Source organism: Penicillium longicatenatum, assembly GCF_028827895.1.
Source record: "Penicillium longicatenatum strain IBT 33135 chromosome Unknown contig_1_segment0_segment0, whole genome shotgun sequence".
Classification (NCBI taxonomy): Eukaryota; Fungi; Ascomycota; class Eurotiomycetes; order Eurotiales; family Aspergillaceae; genus Penicillium; species Penicillium longicatenatum.
Genome location: NW_026643119.1, coordinates 2,633,959 through 2,653,967, shown reverse-complemented (window position 1 = coordinate 2,653,967; position 20,009 = coordinate 2,633,959). Strand labels below are relative to the sequence as shown.

At 50.1% G+C, this 20,009-nt stretch overlaps 6 protein-coding genes across 6 annotated transcripts; 4 read left to right on the top strand and 2 right to left on the bottom strand.

The window, feature by feature from the left end:
* Positions 1-284: 284 nt before the first annotated feature.
* On the top strand, positions 285-2,111 carry N7484_001750 (MFS transporter; the record flags this gene model as incomplete). The annotated part of the gene is made up of 5 exons (XM_057112170.1): positions 285-360; positions 412-777; positions 833-889; positions 953-1,470; positions 1,491-2,111. The coding sequence occupies 5 exons, from the start codon at positions 285-287 to the stop codon at positions 2,109-2,111; spliced, it is 1,638 nt and encodes a 545-aa protein (XP_056976907.1).
* A 607-nt stretch (positions 2,112-2,718) lies between these two features.
* Positions 2,719-5,523, top strand: N7484_001749 (uncharacterized protein; the record flags this gene model as incomplete). Its single annotated transcript, XM_057112169.1, has 1 exon — positions 2,719-5,523. One exon carries the CDS (start codon positions 2,719-2,721, stop codon positions 5,521-5,523), a length of 2,805 nt encoding a protein of 934 aa, XP_056976906.1.
* Positions 5,524-5,783: 260 nt separating this feature from the next.
* N7484_001748 (uncharacterized protein) lies at positions 5,784-7,329 on the bottom strand (the record flags this gene model as incomplete). The annotated part of the gene is made up of 3 exons (XM_057112168.1): positions 5,784-5,872; positions 5,928-6,616; positions 6,686-7,329. The coding sequence occupies 3 exons, from the start codon at positions 7,327-7,329 to the stop codon at positions 5,784-5,786; spliced, it is 1,422 nt and encodes a 473-aa protein (XP_056976905.1).
* A 3,320-nt stretch (positions 7,330-10,649) lies between these two features.
* Positions 10,650-13,354, top strand: farB1 (putative C6 transcription factor (Ctf1B); the record flags this gene model as incomplete). The annotated part of the gene is made up of 3 exons (XM_057112167.1): positions 10,650-10,855; positions 10,939-11,102; positions 11,178-13,354. 3 exons carry the CDS (start codon positions 10,650-10,652, stop codon positions 13,352-13,354), a joined length of 2,547 nt encoding a protein of 848 aa, XP_056976904.1.
* A 2,163-nt stretch (positions 13,355-15,517) lies between these two features.
* On the top strand, positions 15,518-17,576 carry N7484_001746 (S10 family peptidase; the record flags this gene model as incomplete). Its single annotated transcript, XM_057112166.1, has 8 exons — positions 15,518-15,860; positions 15,940-16,044; positions 16,103-16,219; positions 16,268-16,391; positions 16,442-16,457; positions 16,504-16,671; positions 16,728-16,881; positions 16,942-17,576. The coding sequence occupies 8 exons, from the start codon at positions 15,518-15,520 to the stop codon at positions 17,574-17,576; spliced, it is 1,662 nt and encodes a 553-aa protein (XP_056976903.1).
* Positions 17,577-18,074: 498 nt separating this feature from the next.
* N7484_001745 (unc-93 family MFS transporter) lies at positions 18,075-19,740 on the bottom strand (the record flags this gene model as incomplete). Its single annotated transcript, XM_057112165.1, has 3 exons — positions 18,075-18,312; positions 18,366-18,461; positions 18,518-19,740. 3 exons carry the CDS (start codon positions 19,738-19,740, stop codon positions 18,075-18,077), a joined length of 1,557 nt encoding a protein of 518 aa, XP_056976902.1.
* Positions 19,741-20,009: the final 269 nt, after the last annotated feature.

Genomic DNA, 20,009 nt, shown 5'->3' with positions numbered 1-20,009 from the left:
CCGAGCGGAAGCAGATATCGACGACTCGGAGTGCGGCCGCTCCCGGGGCTCCAAGATTTTGCCCTGAGAAGTTTCTTATCTTTACCCCCACCTTTTTTTCTCTTTCGCCCTCCACTCACACCTCTGCGATCGCAGACCAACAACTTCGCTGAGGATCTCTAGTCGACTCTGACCCTCAATCTTTTCTTCGAGGCTGAATTGAAAAGTCTTGTGCCCTACGAGACTAAGAAGATTCGACTTGCAGGGACAGATAGCCGTAAGGTCTTAAAAGCTTTAAAAGGACAATGGTATTAACACACCAGGCAAGATCACACGCTTCGCCCGACGATGGCTTCCCTACTGTACAGCTTTTTCTGCTAGGTATGTCTCTTTTCTCTTGCAAACAAGTCATCAACTGATCAAAATTCCCAGCGATATGCCGTGTGGCCGAGCCAATTGCCTTGACATCCATCTTCCCCTACTCATGGGTGATGGTCAAGGACTTCCACATCGGCAGTGAGAATGATTCCTCGTTTTACGCTGGAATTCTGATTTCCGCCTTTTCTCTGGCAGAGGCCCTCACCGGCATGTTCTGGGGGAGTCTCGCAGACCGACTGGGCCGAAAGCCCATTCTACTCTCTGGTTGCTGTGGAACAATGCTCTCTCTGTTCATCGTCGGATTGGCTCCAAACTTTTGGGTGGCTTTAGCGGGCCGCGCGCTTGGTGGAGCGCTTAATGGGAATATTGGCGTCATTCAGACCATGGTGGGGGAGTTGGTTAAACGACCTGAGCATGAACGTAAGTTGCCAATCCTTTTCCTGATCACAGCAAATTCTAAATGCCAATATTACAGCCCGTGCCTACGCTGTCATGCCTTTCGTATGGTCTATTGGAACTATTATCGGACCAGGTAAGCTATAATTCACCATCAGACAGGGAAGATTGTAATAAGACTTTTGCTAATCTATAACAGCAATCGGAGGTTTACTTGCAAGACCTGCGGACGGGTATCCATCTCTTTTCCCTCGGGATGGTCTTTTTGGACGTTTTCCCTATTTGCTACCCAACTTGGTCTGCTCCTTTCTACTTCTCTTGAGTATCCTTGGCAGCTGGCTGTTCCTACAAGAGACTCATCCAGATATGCAACCTGATCGTGATGAGTTCTTCATGCCTACATCTACCAACCAGCCGCTTCTGGCGACATCAGGAACAACCGCCAATGGCGAGGTTGATCTTCGAGCTGATTCATACGGCACATTCAATCATGTCAGCTCATACGAAGAGAAGTGGGCGGGGGAGGGCGATGAAACTTTAGCTTTCTGGGAAAAACCAGTCAAACCAAAGGTATTCACTTGGCATGTCACTATGCTTATCATCGCTCTGGCCATCTTCACTTATCACTCGATGACCTACGACCATTTGCTGCCCATCTTTCTTCAAGACGATAACAAGAGATCTGCCTCACCATCCTCTCTCTTCGATATTCCGGGGGTATTGGTCTTTCTACTCAGACCGTCGGTATGATAATGTCTACGGATGGCATCATTGCACTCGTGATTCAAACGGTGATTTTCCCGGCACTGGCCCATTGGCTTGGAGTATGGCGACTCTTCGTTGTAGTGACGATACTACACCCTATCTCATACTTCATGGTTCCGTTCTTGGCATTCCTGCCCCAGAATCTTATCTTCTTCGGTATATATGCCTGTATGGTTGTCCGCAACATTCTGTCTATCGTTGCTTTCCCCGTGCTGTTGATTCTCATCAAGCAAGCCTGTCCATCGGACTCCGTGATGGGTAAAATCAATGGTCTTGCCGCCTCTGCGGGAGCAGCTTCGCGCACTGTTGCATCTCCTATTGCTGGCTTGCTGTACGGGGCTGGTACAGACATTGGTTGCACTGCCGTGGCCTGGTGGGGGAGCAGTCTTGTTGCCCTCTTGGGAGTGTTACAGCTCTGGTTCATGCAGCAGAAAAGACATTCGCTGGAGATCGTCGAATCTGCTACCTGTTACCGCCCTCCAGCTTCCGAACAGCCACTCAATGAAATTATCAACATCATCGTGACCGACACGGATGGTAATGTCATTCCGGAACCTTTGCCCAACGCGCCATTGCTGGGAGTGAGGACCTAAGCATCAAATTCAAAAAAGTCCCTACAGTGATGATGGCATTTCTTCCCTTCCTATCGATCTATATGTACAGTTTGCGATGTTTTTAGCCGGTTGTTCTTCTCATTTTCTTTTCATTTCGAAGCAATATTAGCGAAGGGCGTCCTCAGCGGCTTGCACTTAAGGAGTTTGTAAATTTCTGGATCATGATTGTCTAGCTATTTTCGTTTTGATTTCTGCCAATGCAGCTTGAGTAAATATATAAGTTTATCGTGTATTTATTATCATTTCTTGCAGAATTCAATTTGTACACATAACGATGAGTTGAAACCCGATCAAAACATGCATTGTTTGTATAGAAAGACAGCAGAGAGATGGCAGAAAGCCAAAGCGGTGGATGGGGTGCGATACGCTAGTCCAAACAAGGCATTTCTGACTGCGTTGATGGTAGCGACTCAGGGCGGTGAACGGCCTACGTGCACTTAGTGCTAGTCCCAATACGGGTTAGCTCTGTTTACACAGCAACCGCCACGATCAACTCAAAACACTTAAAACACTGACCCTCCACACCTCCATACAACACCCGAGGGCCTTTGCGACTGTCCATACGTCGTCCTCAACAGCTCTCATTATGGCAAATCCTCTTTCTCCCCTCTCGTCGTCCTTTCAGAATGCGCGATCTCGGTCTCCCAAGATCGGCTCGTCGCCGTTCCTCACCAAAACAATTGATGAACAAGCCGAGTCAGAATTTCGCGTCCCGTCAAGTCCACTGAAGAAAGCCTGGACAGAATATGAATCACCAGGCCCTAATGCCTGCGAGTCAAATGAGAACTACCTCCCTAACGACAACGACGAGATTGATGCACCCAACGATAATGACGATTTTCAAGATGCCGATAGCTCGCCATTCCGTGAGAATGCGCGGGAAGACACCGTCGATTTCCAAAAATTGCAAGAATATCAACAGCGCACACCCTCCCAACCGCGACACCACTTTGTGGTGGGACCTGTAGATGACCCCATGAGTTCTCCCTTCCGACCCGAGGGTAAAGACGAAACGGTGGATCTTCATAGGCTGCGCGAGGTACAACCGATGTCGCCTGGCTTGAGTAGGCGTCTGGCCATAGAAAACCCAGAAAGCTCTCCTTTCCGACCAGAAGGAAAGGATGAAACGGTGGATTTCGATCGGTTGCGTGAGCTGCGAGCTGAATCGCCCGTTTTTGATCAGCAGCCTCCGGAGCGCGAAAGCTCGCCACTTGAATTCGATCCCAGAGAAAATTCCATTGAGTCTCATGATATGCGAGAATGGAAAGCCAAACGAGAGTCTACGGGCAAATCTCAGCCCACTCATCCTGAGGCTCATAGTTCACCTTTCCGGCCCGATGCCAGAGAGGACAGTCTCGATATGCGAAAATTGCGCCCGACACCCCGTCTATCACCGGGAATGGAGAGCAATCACTCCCTTGCTGCCACGCCTCGGAAACGCTCGTTCGACCAAACTCCACAGGATCATGGGGAGGACGCGCAGACTAATGAACGGGCGAAAAAGGGCATGCTCAGCCGAGCTGAAGGCCCCGAGATTCACATCGATCTTGACGAAGAATCCAGCGTCATCCACGACCAAAGTTTGCTTTCAACTGCGAGTGCTACTCAAGACCGATCGACAATCGCAAACAGTATGATTGAAGACAAGCACAATGAGGGCATGAGTACAGTTCTTCACGACAATGATGATATGATGGACAAAGAAAATGATGACCATGATGCCGGAGATGCCATTTTGAGTGGAGATGATCACGATCCAATGGATGATACTGGTCTGAGCAACTTCTCTGTCCTGCCAGACATGACCTCTTTTGCGAAACTGCGTGCCGACTCGCCTTTGAAGTCAATGCGTGGCAGTGTCGGCCCCAATAAAGGTCCTACCGCCGACATGTACCGTCATAGTATGGAACCAGCGACTCCAGGTACTGCGCGCAGATCGCATCGAGCTAGTACGCTGCTCGATGTCGATTCACAGGTTGGATCACCTACTCCCAGACGACGAGTTTCTCGAGACGTGGGTAACCCGGAAAGAACTCCTAACTTGCTGGATTTCTCTGATCAGATGAACTTCTACCCCCGTCAGTCCATGCAACAGAATTCCCAGTACTCTCCACGGCGGTCTCCAATGAGAAATATGCGGCAATCCATGCGATCGCCATCTAAATTGTCTCTCTTGGATTTCGATATTCCACCTGCGCCAACCCCCCGTTCCATTCCCACTGTCACACCTCGTGAATTGGAGTCGCTCAAATCTGGTTTTATGTCAGAGATATCTTCGCTGAAGGCTACTCTCAGTGGCAAAGAGGCGGAAGTCGCCTGCTTAAAGACAGCAGTTGGAGACGCAGAGAGACGAGTTGGAGAAGCCTTGGAAGAAATTCGCAACGAGGTTGCCCGGAGAGAGACATTGGAAATTGAGCAGGCTGAATGGGACCGCCGAGGCAAGGATATGGAAAGAGTCCTGCAGTCCGTCCGCAGTGAGTTGGAAGAGGGCGAGCGTGAGCGAGATCGGCTTTCTAGGAAAGCTGAAGATGCAGAGAAGAGCAAGGAGCAACTCGAAAGCAGGATTGTAGAGCTCGAGACACAGTTGTCCACAGCACGTTCTTCCACTTCGGAACCTGCAGCCCAAGGGTCGCGACGGCCCTCGCAATCGGCAGAAGACACCGCACGGGAAGTGCAGGATGCCGTTGAAAAGGTTGCCCGTGAGCTTCACACTCTATACAAGGGCAAACATGAGACCAAGGTTGCGGCGTTGAAGAAGAGCTATGAATCTCGGTGGGAAAAGCGCCTTCGTGAGTCAGACAACAAGCTCACTGCCGCCCGCGAGGAAAATGAACGGCTCAAGGCTGAGCGTGATGCTGCCGACTCCGACTCCATGGCGGCTGCCAATGCCAGCATGGTCGCCCGTGAAAATGACGAACATGAAGCTCAAAAGCGCGTCTTTGAGGCACAGATCCAGGGTCTACAACATGAAATGGCGGCATTGAGGGAAGACAGTGAGAGACTGCGCTCTGAGCTCAAGATTGAGCGTGCTGAAAAGGGAGAGCTTGTCGCCGCTGTTGATGAGTGGTTGAACATCCAAGCCACCCAGCCTGCTCCAGCTCAGCAACAGGAACGGGAACGGGAGCCTTCTGTCTCTTCTGCTGGTGTTCCTGAGGAGGACTACCGGTCAGCTAGTGAACCTCCTACCGAAAACCTTCGTGGAAGTGTGAGCCGTTCTGGGTCCAGTGGCATTCGCCCTCCTTCTACGACTGAAAAGAAAGGTCCACGTTTCGGAGCCCCGGGTGGTCATTCTCGTGGCAATAGCGGAGGCAAATCCGGCATTGCTGTGTTCACTCCCGGCCGAGGTGGAATCATGAGCTCCATTGAGCGGATGGGACGTGGAGGTGTTTAGACAGAAGATACGGGCTTGGTGTTATTTTGTAATTTTGGTTCGGTTCAGACGAGGTTCGGTTCTGATTATGGTTCTGGGCACTTGAATTTCTTTTTTTTCTGTTTTTGAGTCTTGATTCCCCTTTCGCATGTGCCTTGACGTTTTGTATGACATTCTATGCTTGAACGTGCTATGAACCCTCAATTTGATTATTTCTAAGTTATGGACTGCTCTTGTATTTGACGAGTGGAGTTTTTTAATGGCGCAGATTGTACTGTACATTATTCGTCCTCCGCGAGTACTTTTTGCACTTCATCTGCAATGTTATACTCAAGCATATCCTTCGCAGGGTTCGCCGGAGAGAATATACCTGTCCGACTTGTAAGTAAACGAAGACCCAGCCTGATGAATGAAAGACAACTTACCAACCAACCACAGAATCAAATACATCATAAACTCCCCCACGATGCCCTTTTGCTGCTTTTTCTGCTGGCGCTGTTGGGCCTCGTCAAGAAGGGCCTTGACCCGAGGATACCGTAGAGCTGTATGTTTCTTTGCCGCAAGTTGAATGGCATCCTTCTCGGTGAACTCCGCAGTTGGGGCATTTCCATATACTCGCTTCAGATAATGGGCCAACATCATCGGAAACGATTCTGAATCTTCCAGTGCCTGCGCTGAACCTTGCCCTGAAGTTGGTGGCAGTGCATGTGCTGCATCACCTAGTAGCACGATGCCATCCCGATCCCAGATCGGCAACTCGGGCGTCGTCCACGTCGGGTACATTGTCTCTACATTGACTGATCGGATGATTTCCTGAATGACAGGATCACTCCAGTTCGCGTGTCGTTTTCGTAGATCTTCTGTGATCGCAGTCCGATCCACGGTTTTAGGATCTGGGCACTCATTCATTCCGTATGTGGACCACCAGGTGATCGTGTCTCCAGGGGATGAAATGTGGTTTGCTGATGCCCGGTGCTCATCTGTTTGGGAGCTGGATGAGTAGACGTAGCCGAACATGCCGGATCCCCCAAAAGTGATTGTCATTACCCCATCTGGGATGTTACGACGCAGACTCTCTGTCACGGGTGCAAAGCCACCCACTCCGACGAGACCTCTAAATATATTGTCAGTTTTCTCGATTAAACTCAAAAAGAGAAAGAAAAAAAAAAGTACAGTAGCTTACTCGTATTTCGGAGGATAAGGATCATCTTCTGGGTTCTCGGCATCAAAAAGCGCCCGTTTCACCGTTGACTTTAGTCCGTCGGCACCTATCACCAAATCGGCCTCCACAGGCTCACTTCCATCAGCGAATGTGACCAGATGTTTGCCAGTAGAGCTTCCATTTGGAACGACTTTTGCAATCTTCTTGTTCACTACCACATCATCGGGAATTCGATCCCGCAGACATTGCCAGATCGAGTGACGACTCATGGCTACCGAATTCATTGCGTGCCCATCTACCTCCGCTGTTGCCTGCACCTGCATCAATGTCCATCCATAGGCGCTTTTGAGGTGGAACTCTGAGTACGGATATCCACTACAGACGACTTCCTGTAACAGGGACTCGTCTAGTCGGCGTAGTACATTCAAGCCGTTAGGCCCGACACCTAGGCCGCCGCCCACAACTAAAGTTGCGGATCGGGTGGCTCCTTCGCCAGTGGCAGAAGCTGGTCTTTCCTGAAATGTTGTGTCCCGGGCTGTATCGTAGGCTTCATATATGGTGTAAGTATGGTTTTCTGCGTGCCCCGGTGGCTGGGGGAGATGCTTCTTGAGTGAAAGGTAGGCTGAGCAGCCACTAATTCCGGCTCCCACGATGATGATTCTCATCTTAAGATGCTGCGGGAAATCGTACCAGGATGAATCAATTGAGTAATTCAAGATTCCAAGCAGTTATCTTGGCTGTTGCTTACGCCATGAGATGTCATCAAACTGCTATGATCAACGTGAAGTCAGATTTGTCTCTATACGAGGTCAGCTGATCTGGCCCGTTTTTAGTCAGTGTATCAATTTGGGCTTCATCTTATCGCTTTCTATTTCAATACTACGATGTGATGCTATACAGGTCAATCGGGACTACAGTACGCTGTGATCGACTTCATGATCATGTGAGCTTGGACATTCCAGGCACGTACTGCATATTGGCCATCCAATCACCATAGTTGAAATTCACAAGCCACGAAAGTGGCAACCTCCTAATTCTGAGTCAATGTCCGGGGGCAAAGAACCAAAGTCAAGCCTCCACACCCGGGACTCCCCATCGCGGGGTGCCGATTTGCCTTCGACAGGCTTTCCCCATCCGGACCGATTCCCCTCGTCCGGGCCGTCACAGTACCCAGTCCATATGTGCAAACGTCACACGGGCCAAATGGTGCCGATAATGCATGATAATGCGAGACAATTACAGCCAATGGTTCTCGTTAGTGCTTGTTCGACTACTCTTGCAGTTTGACAGTTTGGAGGGGTAATGCGCAATGACGCCACTGATCCGCCTTTCCACCCCTCCATACCCGTATTTCAAAATGATCAGCCCCCCTCGTGGTCCAATCTAAACCATCCAGGTCCCTAGCGCGGGGTGCAAGCACTACACGTCCCCAAGAGCTTTCTCTTTGTCGGCTTGTCTTCGAATTGAAACGTGGGGCAACTCTCGGATATCAAGCCACTGCGCTATAATTCCGTTTGTGATTTGTTCCGCGCCAGACCCTGAGCTTGGACCTATCTTTTTCCCTTGGACGCCAAGGCCCAGCAAGTCCGGGGTTGAAAGCGACCGGCGTGATGACCGATAAGATTCTCCGCAATTTCGGTCCTTTCTCTGAAGGCTGCAGCTGCACAACATTCCGAAGGCCGCGACTCGAACCCCGCTGACCCATTTCTTGCTTCTTTGCTGAAACGCACAATCTGCACTAGAGACGTGTTGAACGAGCACTCAAAGCTGGATCGGGGGGCTGTCTCGGCAACCTTGCATTGATCTTGAAGCTCCCGGGTTCAGCTTGCGACATTGTTCCTAAGCTATCTCAGCGGAACAAGATCATACCTTGCATATATACATCATGTACACCGATCTTTGATTTTCTGGACAGGCACAGGTGGATATCTCGGAACCAGGAAATTATCACCGGCCCCGGACTCCCATGTCGGCAGGATTTGTAGACCCAGGGATCGTGCGCACGGCAACAGGATTCGGGAACTTGACCTTTGCCAGATTTGTGATTGGAGTCCCACTTGGATCCGCTTTTGACCTCGTGAGAGCCAGAATTCTCCAGAGAAAGCGTCCCCATAATCCGTGATGTCCCCGTGATTTATTCCCCCACACGTGTTGTTTCAAGTCCGGCGAGACCGAGACTTTTTTTTTTTTATTTATATATTTTCTTTAAAGAAAAATTCCACATGGTCCTTCATCCTTTAAAGAGTACCCTGTAGACGAAAGATTCCCACAGTAGGCGGTAGATCCCACATACACACAAAATCACTGACTGTAAGGTGGATTCCTCCGATAGTCGGTAGTTGTGCATGCACGGACAGACCCGCTGGGCAATCAGATTGCAGCATATATATCCGGACCCTGCGCTATATAACCTGCAGGACAACGGTCGTGGAAACCGCGGGAAATTTTCGTTTCTGGATAAAATTCTGGATGTATCTGGACCGGGCATCTGCGGCATCTTGACTTTTAAACTTTGGTCAATTATTTTTTCTTTTCTTTTCTTTTTTATTTCATATAGACATCCGGTTATCGGCAGATATTGACTTTTGTGGGGAGTCGAATGGGCGTTCGTGTTCTGGGGATGAGACAAGTATCCATTGGTCATCCATTGTTGCTTACTTTGCGTCCCACGGTCGAGACCCGCTGGCCTTAGTAATGAGGGTTTTAACTACCCCGGGTACTCCAGATAATCCTTCATTATACATCATTTCTTAACATATCTCGACGTGCGGCATTATCTAGAAGCACAAGCACTGTATATACACTTGCAAATCATAGCTAACCTGCAATGATTCATAAAAATGCGATCAACAAAACCCCCCTAAAACGGTAAGCTTGCGACAAGCCTCCACCACACTAACAGTCGGTCCCACTTATTCTCCGCCATCGGCGACTGGAGACGGCTCCTTTGGAATTTTTGGTCTTTTTCAGTGTCCACTCTGGCTGGACCAGGACACATCTCCTGAAAATAAGTCCGTCCAGACTTCCCCCCAGGTTCCGCTCCTCAAACTAGCGGCTGTGATCTACCCCTGGTCACCCGTGGATTCCATGGTTGGGGGGAAATTGTTGGTCTTTGGGTACTGCTCGGCGTAATTCGGAATTTTACAAGTGAGGCTTTCTTGGCCGTTAGGTTTCAGGAGGACATTGGTTGCACTGATCAAGATGCACAATCTACATTCTTAATTTATAGGATCATATCGGATTGACCTCTGAATGGTCCAATTTGAAGGACTTGGCAGAGGGGCATGTGAGTGTTGAATGTATAGAATCCCAAGTGTATTGTACCTGTTACGCTAGAGTCCTGGAGAAGACTTGTTATGACACACCCCCGGCTCCACCTGGTGGGGGCATTCCGCGGGTTTTTTTTTCCCTCTTCCTTTTTTCTCATTTCATTTTTCTGTCCGCATACAGAACTCAATCATTCAGGATAATAATCATCAGCTCTCTATCTTCTATTCTCTATTCCCGTTAGTCACGCGATATTCTATATCTTAATACTGTACTGTAAACGGAAAAACCGGCACCGCATCGGACCCGTTGTCCCGTGACCGGGCCGAGCGTCTGGGACGCTAAGCCCAATGCGGCGACTGTGACGACACATTCGTCGCTAGGTTTTCAGTTGAATTTCGTGGTTTCAGTGGTTTTGGGTGCCACGAGCCAGGCAGAAAGTGGAAATGCCTCTCGTGTGGGGAATTCCTGCCACTCTTGGTCTAGCGAATGGTTGATGCGCGATTTGGGGGTAATTTCACTGGGATCTGCCCCAACCTGGGTTCGTCCACTTATACTATATACTTAAGCAAATCCACCTCCCCCAGAAACTTCGTGTCCCCAGTTCTAACTCCTTAAAAAAATTTAAGAAAAAAAAATTACATCTCCACTCACTGAGGATATTTCATTATATTCCTCGAATGTACCCCATACGCCCCCGATCATAATGAATTCCACTATGACAGATTCCGAGTCGGGAAAACGAAAGGCCTCTACCGCCGGCCTTTCCGCTCATAACCGCCCCGTCAAGCGCCGGGCCTCAAAGGCCTGTTGCTGCTGTCGCGCCCGCAAGGTCCGCTGCGATGTGGTAGAGAATGGTTCCCCTTGCACCAATTGTCGACTAGATCAGGTCGAATGTGTCGTCACCGAAAGCAAGCGGAGAAAGTTCGTCAACACTATAAACGCCAGGAGAAAACAAAGAGTTTCTGTCAAAGTCATTCTTAGCTAACGGAGTATCGGTGCTACAGGAAGTCTCGGGTTGAGGTTGAACATGCAGCCCATTCCGAGTCCCCCGAGGCCTCGGAGGAGAACCTGCTGCATAGCATTCAGGGCTTGTCTGAAATGGCACCCACGTCACCTTCCCAAGCGTCCGTTGATCTGGATCACGGACAACATATGCCACATCTGCTCTGTGCGTATCCACTGAAATCGAATATACGGTATATATCTTGGTATTTGGGATCATGCAGCTAACTTGCCACTGCAGATCAAACACAAGCACACCGCATTGGCTCCGATGATCAGAATCGCCGCCGCATGGCCCCCAACCCTGCCGTGCCCGCCTCAATGCCCCTGGCAAACGCCACACTGCAAATCCAACAGCTACTCGATCCCTCATTTGGAAACCGAACTGCAAGCGCCTTTCTTCCCGACTACATTAGAGGTCTACCCGCCCGGTTCCAGAAGGAAGATATTGACTACTTGGCCGCGAAGGGAGCGTTGACAATCCCGGACGTGCCTCTGCGAAACGAGCTTCTCAAGGCCTACATTCATTATGTGCATTCTTATATGCCCCTGCTGGATTTGGAGGAGTTCCTCCAGACCATTGTCCAAAACGATGGAGTCCACCGCATCAGTTTACTGCTATTCCAGGCGGTCATGTTCGCGGGTATGGCCTTTGTCGACATGAAGCATCTGCAAGCTGCCGGTTACCAAACCCGTAAAGCGGCTCGCAAGATTTTCTTCCAGCGTGCCCGCCTCTTGTACGACTTCGACTACGAGGTAGATCGCATCTCTTTGGTCCAGTCTCTGCTGCTCATGACCTATTGGTATGAGACTCCGGATGACCAAAAGGACACTTGGCACTGGATGGGCGTCAGCCTGTCTTTGGCCCACACTATCGGTCTCCACCGAGACCCCGGCAACTCGCGGATGGACCTGCGCCGCCAGAGAATGTGGAAACGCATCTGGTGGAGCACATACACTCGTGATCGTTTGATTGCGTTAGGCATGCGACGCCCGATGCGCGTGAAGGATGACGACTGTGATGTACCGATGTTGACTATGGACGACTTTGAGTTCCAGGCCTTCTCACCCGAAATTGTGAAGATGGTCGGGGACTCGGAGATTTTGCAGAATGTCAGCCACCAGCGAGAGCTGGCCTTGATGTTCATTGAAAAGGCTAGGCTTTGTCTTTGCGTGAGCCATGTCCTTTCCGCACAGTACTCGGTGCTCAGCCACAAATTCGGCGGCACCATGGAGACCACAATGATGTTGGTCCCTAAGAAGTCCACTGCAGAGTCCTTTGAAGTGCGACGCTGTGATCAGGAGCTGGAAGACTGGCTGGCCAATCTCCCGGTCGAAACACAATATACGCCTTCGGGCGTGTCGAAGCTTCCGGAAGCCCGTGAAGTTCTTCACTCGCACCGAGCTCTGCTGAAGATGGTTTATCTCACTACATCCAGTGCTCTCCATCGCCCCCAGGTCCTTCCCGCCGTTCCCTACCCGTCCATGGATTCCGAGCTACAAGAATTGTCTCGTCAAAAAGTCCGATTCGCCGCCGTGGAGATAACCGCCATTGCCCAGGATCTTCATGTCCTAGACTTGACTCGATACTACCCGACCACTGGAGTGACCGTGCTCCTACCCGCCGTCATTATTCACCTGCTCGATATTAAATCGAGCGACCCAAGCGTACGGATGACAAGTCTCCAGCGCTTCTACCAGTGCATGCGCATCCTACAGCGCCTGCGGGAGATCTACGCATCGGCCGATTTTGCGACCTCATTCCTGGAAGCCGCCATCCGCAAGGCCGGTATCCAGCTGACAGTCGCACCACAGGAGGTGCAATCTAAGCGATCCCGCAAGACCACCACAAGCAATGATCCATTCGACGCGCTATCTCGGAACAACACCCTCACTCCTCCCCCGGACTCCCTGGCCCAGAAGATTCCGGACCTCACTTACCCCCAGGCCCCCGCAGGCGGGCGTACTGGAAGCCTCTTTGCCTCAACCCCGCCACACTCCGACGGCAGCGAAAACGGCAGCACCAACAATCTCAACCCGACCCACAGCCATGACGCCTTTGCCATCCCCGAGCTCAACTCGGAGCTCAGCCTCACCGAGCTAATGGACCTGGCCAATGATGCCGAGGTGACCCAGAATGACTTCGATGCGCTGATCAACTTCGACGATGCCGGGAATGAATTCTTCACGGATGAGTCCGGCCAAGGCGGAGCCGCGGCCGAAGACAAGGGCTACGAGTTCGGCGTCGATAACATGAATGGCATGGGCTTTGACACTGATCCAAAGTCGATTGACTTTGCCAATTTGACAGAGCTACATGGCGATCATGGTTCGAGCGACCTTTCAGCCGAGGCTCATTCTCGGGCCAGTCTGACGGCCGACCTGGACACAGACCTTGGCATTGGTCTGGATGAATGAACACGTGCAATGTGTCTTTTTTTTTTCTGATTCTTTCGGTGGACTTTTTCTTAGCGGAATTATATAATTACTGTATTACAAGCTTTGCACATTGGAGAAAGGAAAGATCGGGGCTCATGTCTGGCGCATCCGGATTGATTTGGTTTTGGTTTGGTTTTGGTTTCTCTATGATGATGATCACGACGTCCCTTTGTACTTTGGATATAGAGAGAGGGATTCCACCAAAAAAAGAGTTATGAGCAATATGATGACCATTCCATTAAATCGGTAACTTCATAGTGATCCTAGTAGTTCCCTGTAAATCGATCGACATGCCGATGGTATCGGCATCACATGCTGAATCTCCCGAATTCACGTCATCGTGCAGTGATCAACATCGCCAGTCTAGTGCAACGGTTCCAGGGATTGGGATCGACAGGGGGCGTTTGTTATGTTGGGGTTATGCTGGATATGCAGATGCGGCTGTATTACGGTCGCTGAGCCGAGGCTAGACAAGTCGCTATAGAGTAAGTGGACTCCATACCATTAACGGGATTCGGGATTGACCGAGTCCGATATGTGGAACAACCTTTGAAGTTCCAGGGAAGCTCTCGTCTTTGAATCTGCAGACCATGGTATCCGTGAGCCGTTGGATTACCTCACTCCATTTCTCATCAGAGGGACGTTGGATGTCCAAAAATGCCCATCGCCTGACCATTCGATGTAAAGTCTTCCAACAAAGGTGCTCACCAATCATTCATTTGGATGCTGCAAGTATCAATGCAATCTTGCTCAGCGACCAGATCATCGTTCCAGCATATAGCTCCCGCACACCCGCGCCCCTTGTAAGCAGCCTTGCAGGCCCAGAAACCACCAGCAATACACTCCAAGCTTTCGGCCTCTGAAGCGGCAGCAGCAGTCGAAGTCGTTGAAGTTGCCGTGGAATGTGTAGTGAACGAGGCAAGACGGTAAGAGGCTATAACGATACCGTCAATGGCACTGCCTAACGGGTCTTGGATGCACAGGCAAGATATCTCCTGCTGAATCGGTAAAGGCGTAGAATTGGGGTTGTGTATGTCTCGCTTGAGTCACCGTAGAAATGGTAGGTGGCAGTGGCTCCTGGGCATCCGGTCCACTGCCAAGGTCCTGCTTGGCTATATAAAGCGATGGCTCCGTAGCGTAGGCTTGCTCGGGGGTAAAGAGACTATGAGTCCCTAATCAAGTCCTGTCGCGACTGCTAGAAGAGCATTGGTGCCATCCGTGGCTGAAAGACAGCTTCACTTCTCAACCACAATGATGTTTGTGCATCTTTATGAAATGATGTGATGAAACCACCATGAAACCGGTCATTACCCCGAGTATGAAGATATGTATATATTGCCAGAAATATTCACACACTGCTCGATTCCATAAAAATGCACCCGCGGAGGCTTTCAATTGATCTGAAATTAATTCCTGCTACTACAAATGACTATCAGTACCTACGTATCAGAAATGAAAACTGAATCACTTGGTTGAGATAGAAAGCCACCGTTGAATGGATTGGCTTTACTGTGTGTTAGTCAGGGTTCCACGGTTCGCTTACTAAATCTCCGTTCTGCTGCTCTGCTGTCAAAGGTGAGAGCACCAAACCATAAAGACAAGACTTGGGTTTTCAAAAAGAATGGACGCAACATCAGGGCTTATCTGGCTGCCTGCTGCATTAAGCTCCACCGGACGAATAGACTGGTCCACTGCGCTCTCTAGCGGCGCCGATCCTTCCCCTCACCAAGACCCTGAATCTCTCATTGGAGCCGCTGGCCAAGATATCCTGCAGTAGATTTGTTAGCAATGCTACCTTTCCCCGGAGCCCATGCGGAGATGAGCCGGAGAAGTCCCCACGACCCTGGAAACCACCTGTACATGCTTCTTACTGGCTTTTCTTCCGGGCAATCGGTCTTGGCTGGCCCGCTTTTTCCTTCTCTGGAAGGTGATTAAGAATGGTGATTGCTTGGAGCACGGCTTCTGTATCGCCAGTCTCGGGAATAAGGTGTCGTCCTGCACGGTGGGTGGACAAATCCCGGCGATACGTCTCCTCACCGGAAACATATTTAAGCTACGATGGAGCCGCTGTTTACGACCCTTTTTGTTCCCCGAGAAGATAGGTGGGGTTGCTTGCTAAACATAACGTGGGCTTGATACAAAATGCGCATTTATCCTTGGATTTCACTGTTGCTGCCTCTCGCGGCAGCCCATTCAGTGCCAAGGGGTACGGAATTTGCACGTCGCCAGCTGCCCAAGCAGCCTACTGGTGTCAAGACTATCAAGACTGCGAACAATGTCACCATTCGGTACAAAGAGCCTGGGAAGGAGGGTGTTTGTGAAACTACCCCGGGTGTCAACTCCTACTCGGGTTATGTAGATCTTGCGCCCAACGTGCACACGTTCTTCTGGTTCTTTGAGGCCCGGCATAACCCAGAGACAGCTCCGATTACACTGTGGCTCAACGGTGGTCCCGGAAGTGATTCCTTGATTGGACTCTTTGAAGGTACGAGCTCTCAAAAAATAATATATATATAAAAAAAAAAGAAAGAAAAAGATATACATGTAGCTAACAACGATAACAGAATTGGGACCCTGTCATATCAATGAGACCTATGAGACGTATCTGAACCCGCACTCATGGAATGAGGTTTCCAATATGCTGTTTATTTCCCAGCCTCTTGGAACCGGTAGGAACTTTCCAAAGAGTATAGTGCATATATCCATAAATTTGCTGACACTTGAAAGGTTTCTCGTATTCCGAGGAAGAAGCTGGCTCCCTCAACCCAATCACAGGATCGTTTGAACCTGTCAAAGTGGCCGGGGCTCAAGGCCGCTATCCGGTGATCAATGCCTCTATGATCGGTCAGTGACAATGCTAGAAACTTAAGGCAACCGGACTAACGACCAAAGATACCACCAATCTCGCTGCCGAAGCTGCCTGGGAAGTTTTGCAAGGATTCCTTGGGGCGCTACCCAAGCTAGACTCGAAGATCAAATCCAAGGAATTTAACCTCTGGACTGAAAGTTATGGCGGGTAAGTGCTCTTTCCTCCCTTATCTTTAGTCTACCACTAATGCCTTTCAGACACTATGGGCCGGCAGTAAGTTCAGAACCAAGGTTGCTTCTACTTGAACTAATATGAGCAGTTCTTCGACCACTTCTACGAAGAGAACCAGAAGATTGCCAATGGCTCCGTCGAGGGTGTTCAACTTGAATTCAACACCCTCGGAATCATCAATGGTATCATCGATGAAGCCATCCAGGCTCCTCACTACCCCGAATTTGCCGTTCACAACACCTATGGTATTGAAGCAGTAAGCATTAATGGCGTCTCGCTTCATCTGTAACTACATACTAACAACTGTTTCAGGTCAACAAAACCGTCTACGACTATATGAAATTCGCCAATGAAATGCCTAACGGTTGCCAGAGCCAGATTGCGACGTGCAAGGCCACGAATCGCACCTCCCTATCAGACTACTCATTGTGCACAGAGGCAACAAACATGTGTCGAGACAATGTCGGTACGTAAACTATAATCTCTCTCTCTGTCTGCCCTGCAATATATCTAATTTCTACTACAGAGGGCCCATACTACACTTTCAGCGGCCGTGGTACCTACGACATCCGCCACCCAAGTAATGATCCTACTCCTCCCAGCTACTACGAGAAATACCTCGCCAAAGACTCCGTCATGAACGCTCTCGGCGTCGACCTCAACTACACCGGATCCAACAATGAAGTCTACTTTGCTTTCCAGCAAACTGGTGATTTCGTATGGCCGAACTTCATTGAGGACCTGGAAGATATCCTTGCGCGCCCTGTGCGTGTAGCGCTCATCTACGGCGATGCTGACTACATCTGTAACTGGTTTGGTGGACAGGCCATCTCCCTTGCTACCAAGTATAAGCACAGTAAGGAGTTCCAGGCCGCCGGGTATGCGCCGTTCTTGGTGGATGGCGTTGAGTATGGTGAGACGCGTGAATATGGCAACTTCTCGTTTACTCGAGTGTATGAGGCGGGCCATGAGGTGCCCTTCTATCAGCCTATTGCGGCATTACAGCTCTTTAACCGTACGTTGAATGGTTGGGAACTGCCTACTGGTGAGAAGAAGTTGACTCCTGCCTTTGGGTCGAGTGGACCTGCGTCTGCGACGCATACCCAGTCGTCCGTTGCCCTGCCCACTGCTTCGGGGGTCGTTGGTATGAAGAAGCACTGATATAGAATTGTGCGTGTGTGCAGTTCTTGTGTACTGGTTGACGATCATGCGCTCCTTGCGTATAGTTAAGAATTCTGTTTATACCGAAGATTTACACAATCTGTCCCTGATAGTTTTCAAGGGCCCAATCATACTAAAGTACACGATTAGCCAGCTTCAAGTCTGGTCAAAACTTTATCACCAGTTTGTCATTAGAGCTCTGTAGAAGGAGCTCTCACATAAGACCATACAACGTCATGTTCAAGTCAAAGGCAAAAAAAAAAAAAATACAAGAAGAGAAAGAAGGACCTAGGTGAGTAAATCTTGCAATTCTGCTCCCGATGGACAAGGCCGTGGATTTTTAGCCGGGAAGGGATATCGATAAATGATTGGAAAACGAACAAAAACACGCCTCGTAAATGCAAGTGATGGAACGTGGCATCCATTGCGAATGCAAACAAGAGCGACCGTTAAGAGAAAGTGGTGGTACACGTAATCGGCCCTTTAGCACATATAGCTTCAAGACTTGCTGGACGTATCCTCATGGGACTCGGGCTTTTCATAGTCATCGGTCTGCACGGTGGTGTCTCCTAGAACATCCGCGGTGGTTTCGTCCGAAAAGCGCAAGTCATCCTCGATGGCAGTGCTGTCCTTCACCTTGAAAAAGATGATTGGCGAAGCAATGAGCATGCTACCAACTAGCAGACCCCAGCAAGAAGCGAACTCCGTCATGAACGGAGTCTTTTGGGCATCCAGTCTAGAATTGTCGTTAGAAACTTAGTTCAATGGAAAATGGAAGATGATACATACCGCCACATGCCAGCCGCACCAGCCGACTGGATACCCTTGTAGAAGCCAGCAAAGTTGGCTAATTTGCGGCTGTTGTTGGAAAGAGAGCCCATATACCTGGGACCGAGATTAGAACCTAACAGTCTGCCTGTAGAAATGTGCCGAGTACTTACCAGTAAGTGCAGGTCTGGAATGCCGCATCATAGAAGCCGTAGAACATGTACAAGAACATGGGCCCGATGTAACCGCTGTCCATAAAATCCGTATCCGCCTTCACGGTCTCCCGAGTGTACTGTTTTTGGAAGACATAGCCACCTCCCCAGATCCCCATGGTGATGGCAAGAAGGATTCCGAAATTGACCTTGGCACGGGCCGGACGAGAAAGGAACTTCATGTCGAGTAGCTGACCGAAAATGAAGGCACCCACCATCTGCATCAGCCAGTATAAGAGACTGTTCAGAGCACGGGTGCGAACGGTGAAGTAGGCGAGATTGACCGAATTGAAGTGATAGCCATAGAACCAGTTACTGGCCAAGAACATGGGGAACATGAGAACGATATAAGAGTCCGAGCGCAAGGTCTCCCAGAGGCCCAAGAACTCCGACTTCCAGGTGGGGTTCTTGATCACAATGATGCGCGAACCGTCTTTTCGCTTGATATACTTGGAGTCGGCGACCACCCAGCAGAGAGCAAACCCAACCGCCATCAGCACAAGGAAAGCAATATAGGTGCCGTTGTCCACCTTGCCAGCTGTACTGTGCATGTTCTGCCCCAGGGGGATCAAACTGCCAATGACCCCACCTAGGTTGAAAATGACCCAAAAGACGGCAATGTACTTGCCCTTTTCGTGCTCATGGGGATAGCTCATCATCACGGCACCCTGGGCGCACCACAGCAGACCGGCACAGACACCGAGCAAGGCACCGGCAAAAATGAGGAAGCCGGCATTCTGATTGATATTATAGGAGAGAAGGGCGGCGACATAAAGAAAATACCCGAAGCCACCCAGGGACAAGGTCAGTCGTAACCCGATGCGATTGGCAATGGAGCCCGCAAAAAAGCCGACCACGGCAAAGGTACTGTACAGGGCGGTGTTGGAATTGTTCACGTCGGTCGCATTGACCTGGCCACCTCCTCCCAGGCCACTCACTGCATTGAACATGCCAGGACAGAGGAAACAGACGAATGAGACGAGAATCAGCTGGGTTTCGGGCGATGCGAACCAGGGAGCCTCCCAATTGCCGATTTTCATCATTGGCTTATACATCCACGGCTTCCCCACCACGGCGTGATCCATTGCGGTCTCTGGGTCCTGCATATTCATTTGTTCAATATGTTTCTCCGGAGAAGGCGGAGATTCCGGAGCGTGCTGCCGCTCAGGCTCGGGAGAGGCCATTGGAGAAAGAAACACCGTTAGAGGTGGAAGAATTCGGGGGCGAAGGAATCAACACAATTGACGAAGGAAATCTGGGAAGGAATGCTACGCCCACGTGAGTGAAAACCGATTTCCAAGGCAGGAATGTTGAGGAGAGAGAAGCCGATTATAAGAAAGTCGAGGGGATTTTCTCCAGAAAAGCATTATCGATGTTTCACAGATAACGAGCAATGATACGTTGGGGTAATTAAAGTGGATTGCCATTCATGACCAATTGCTGGTCCACCGGG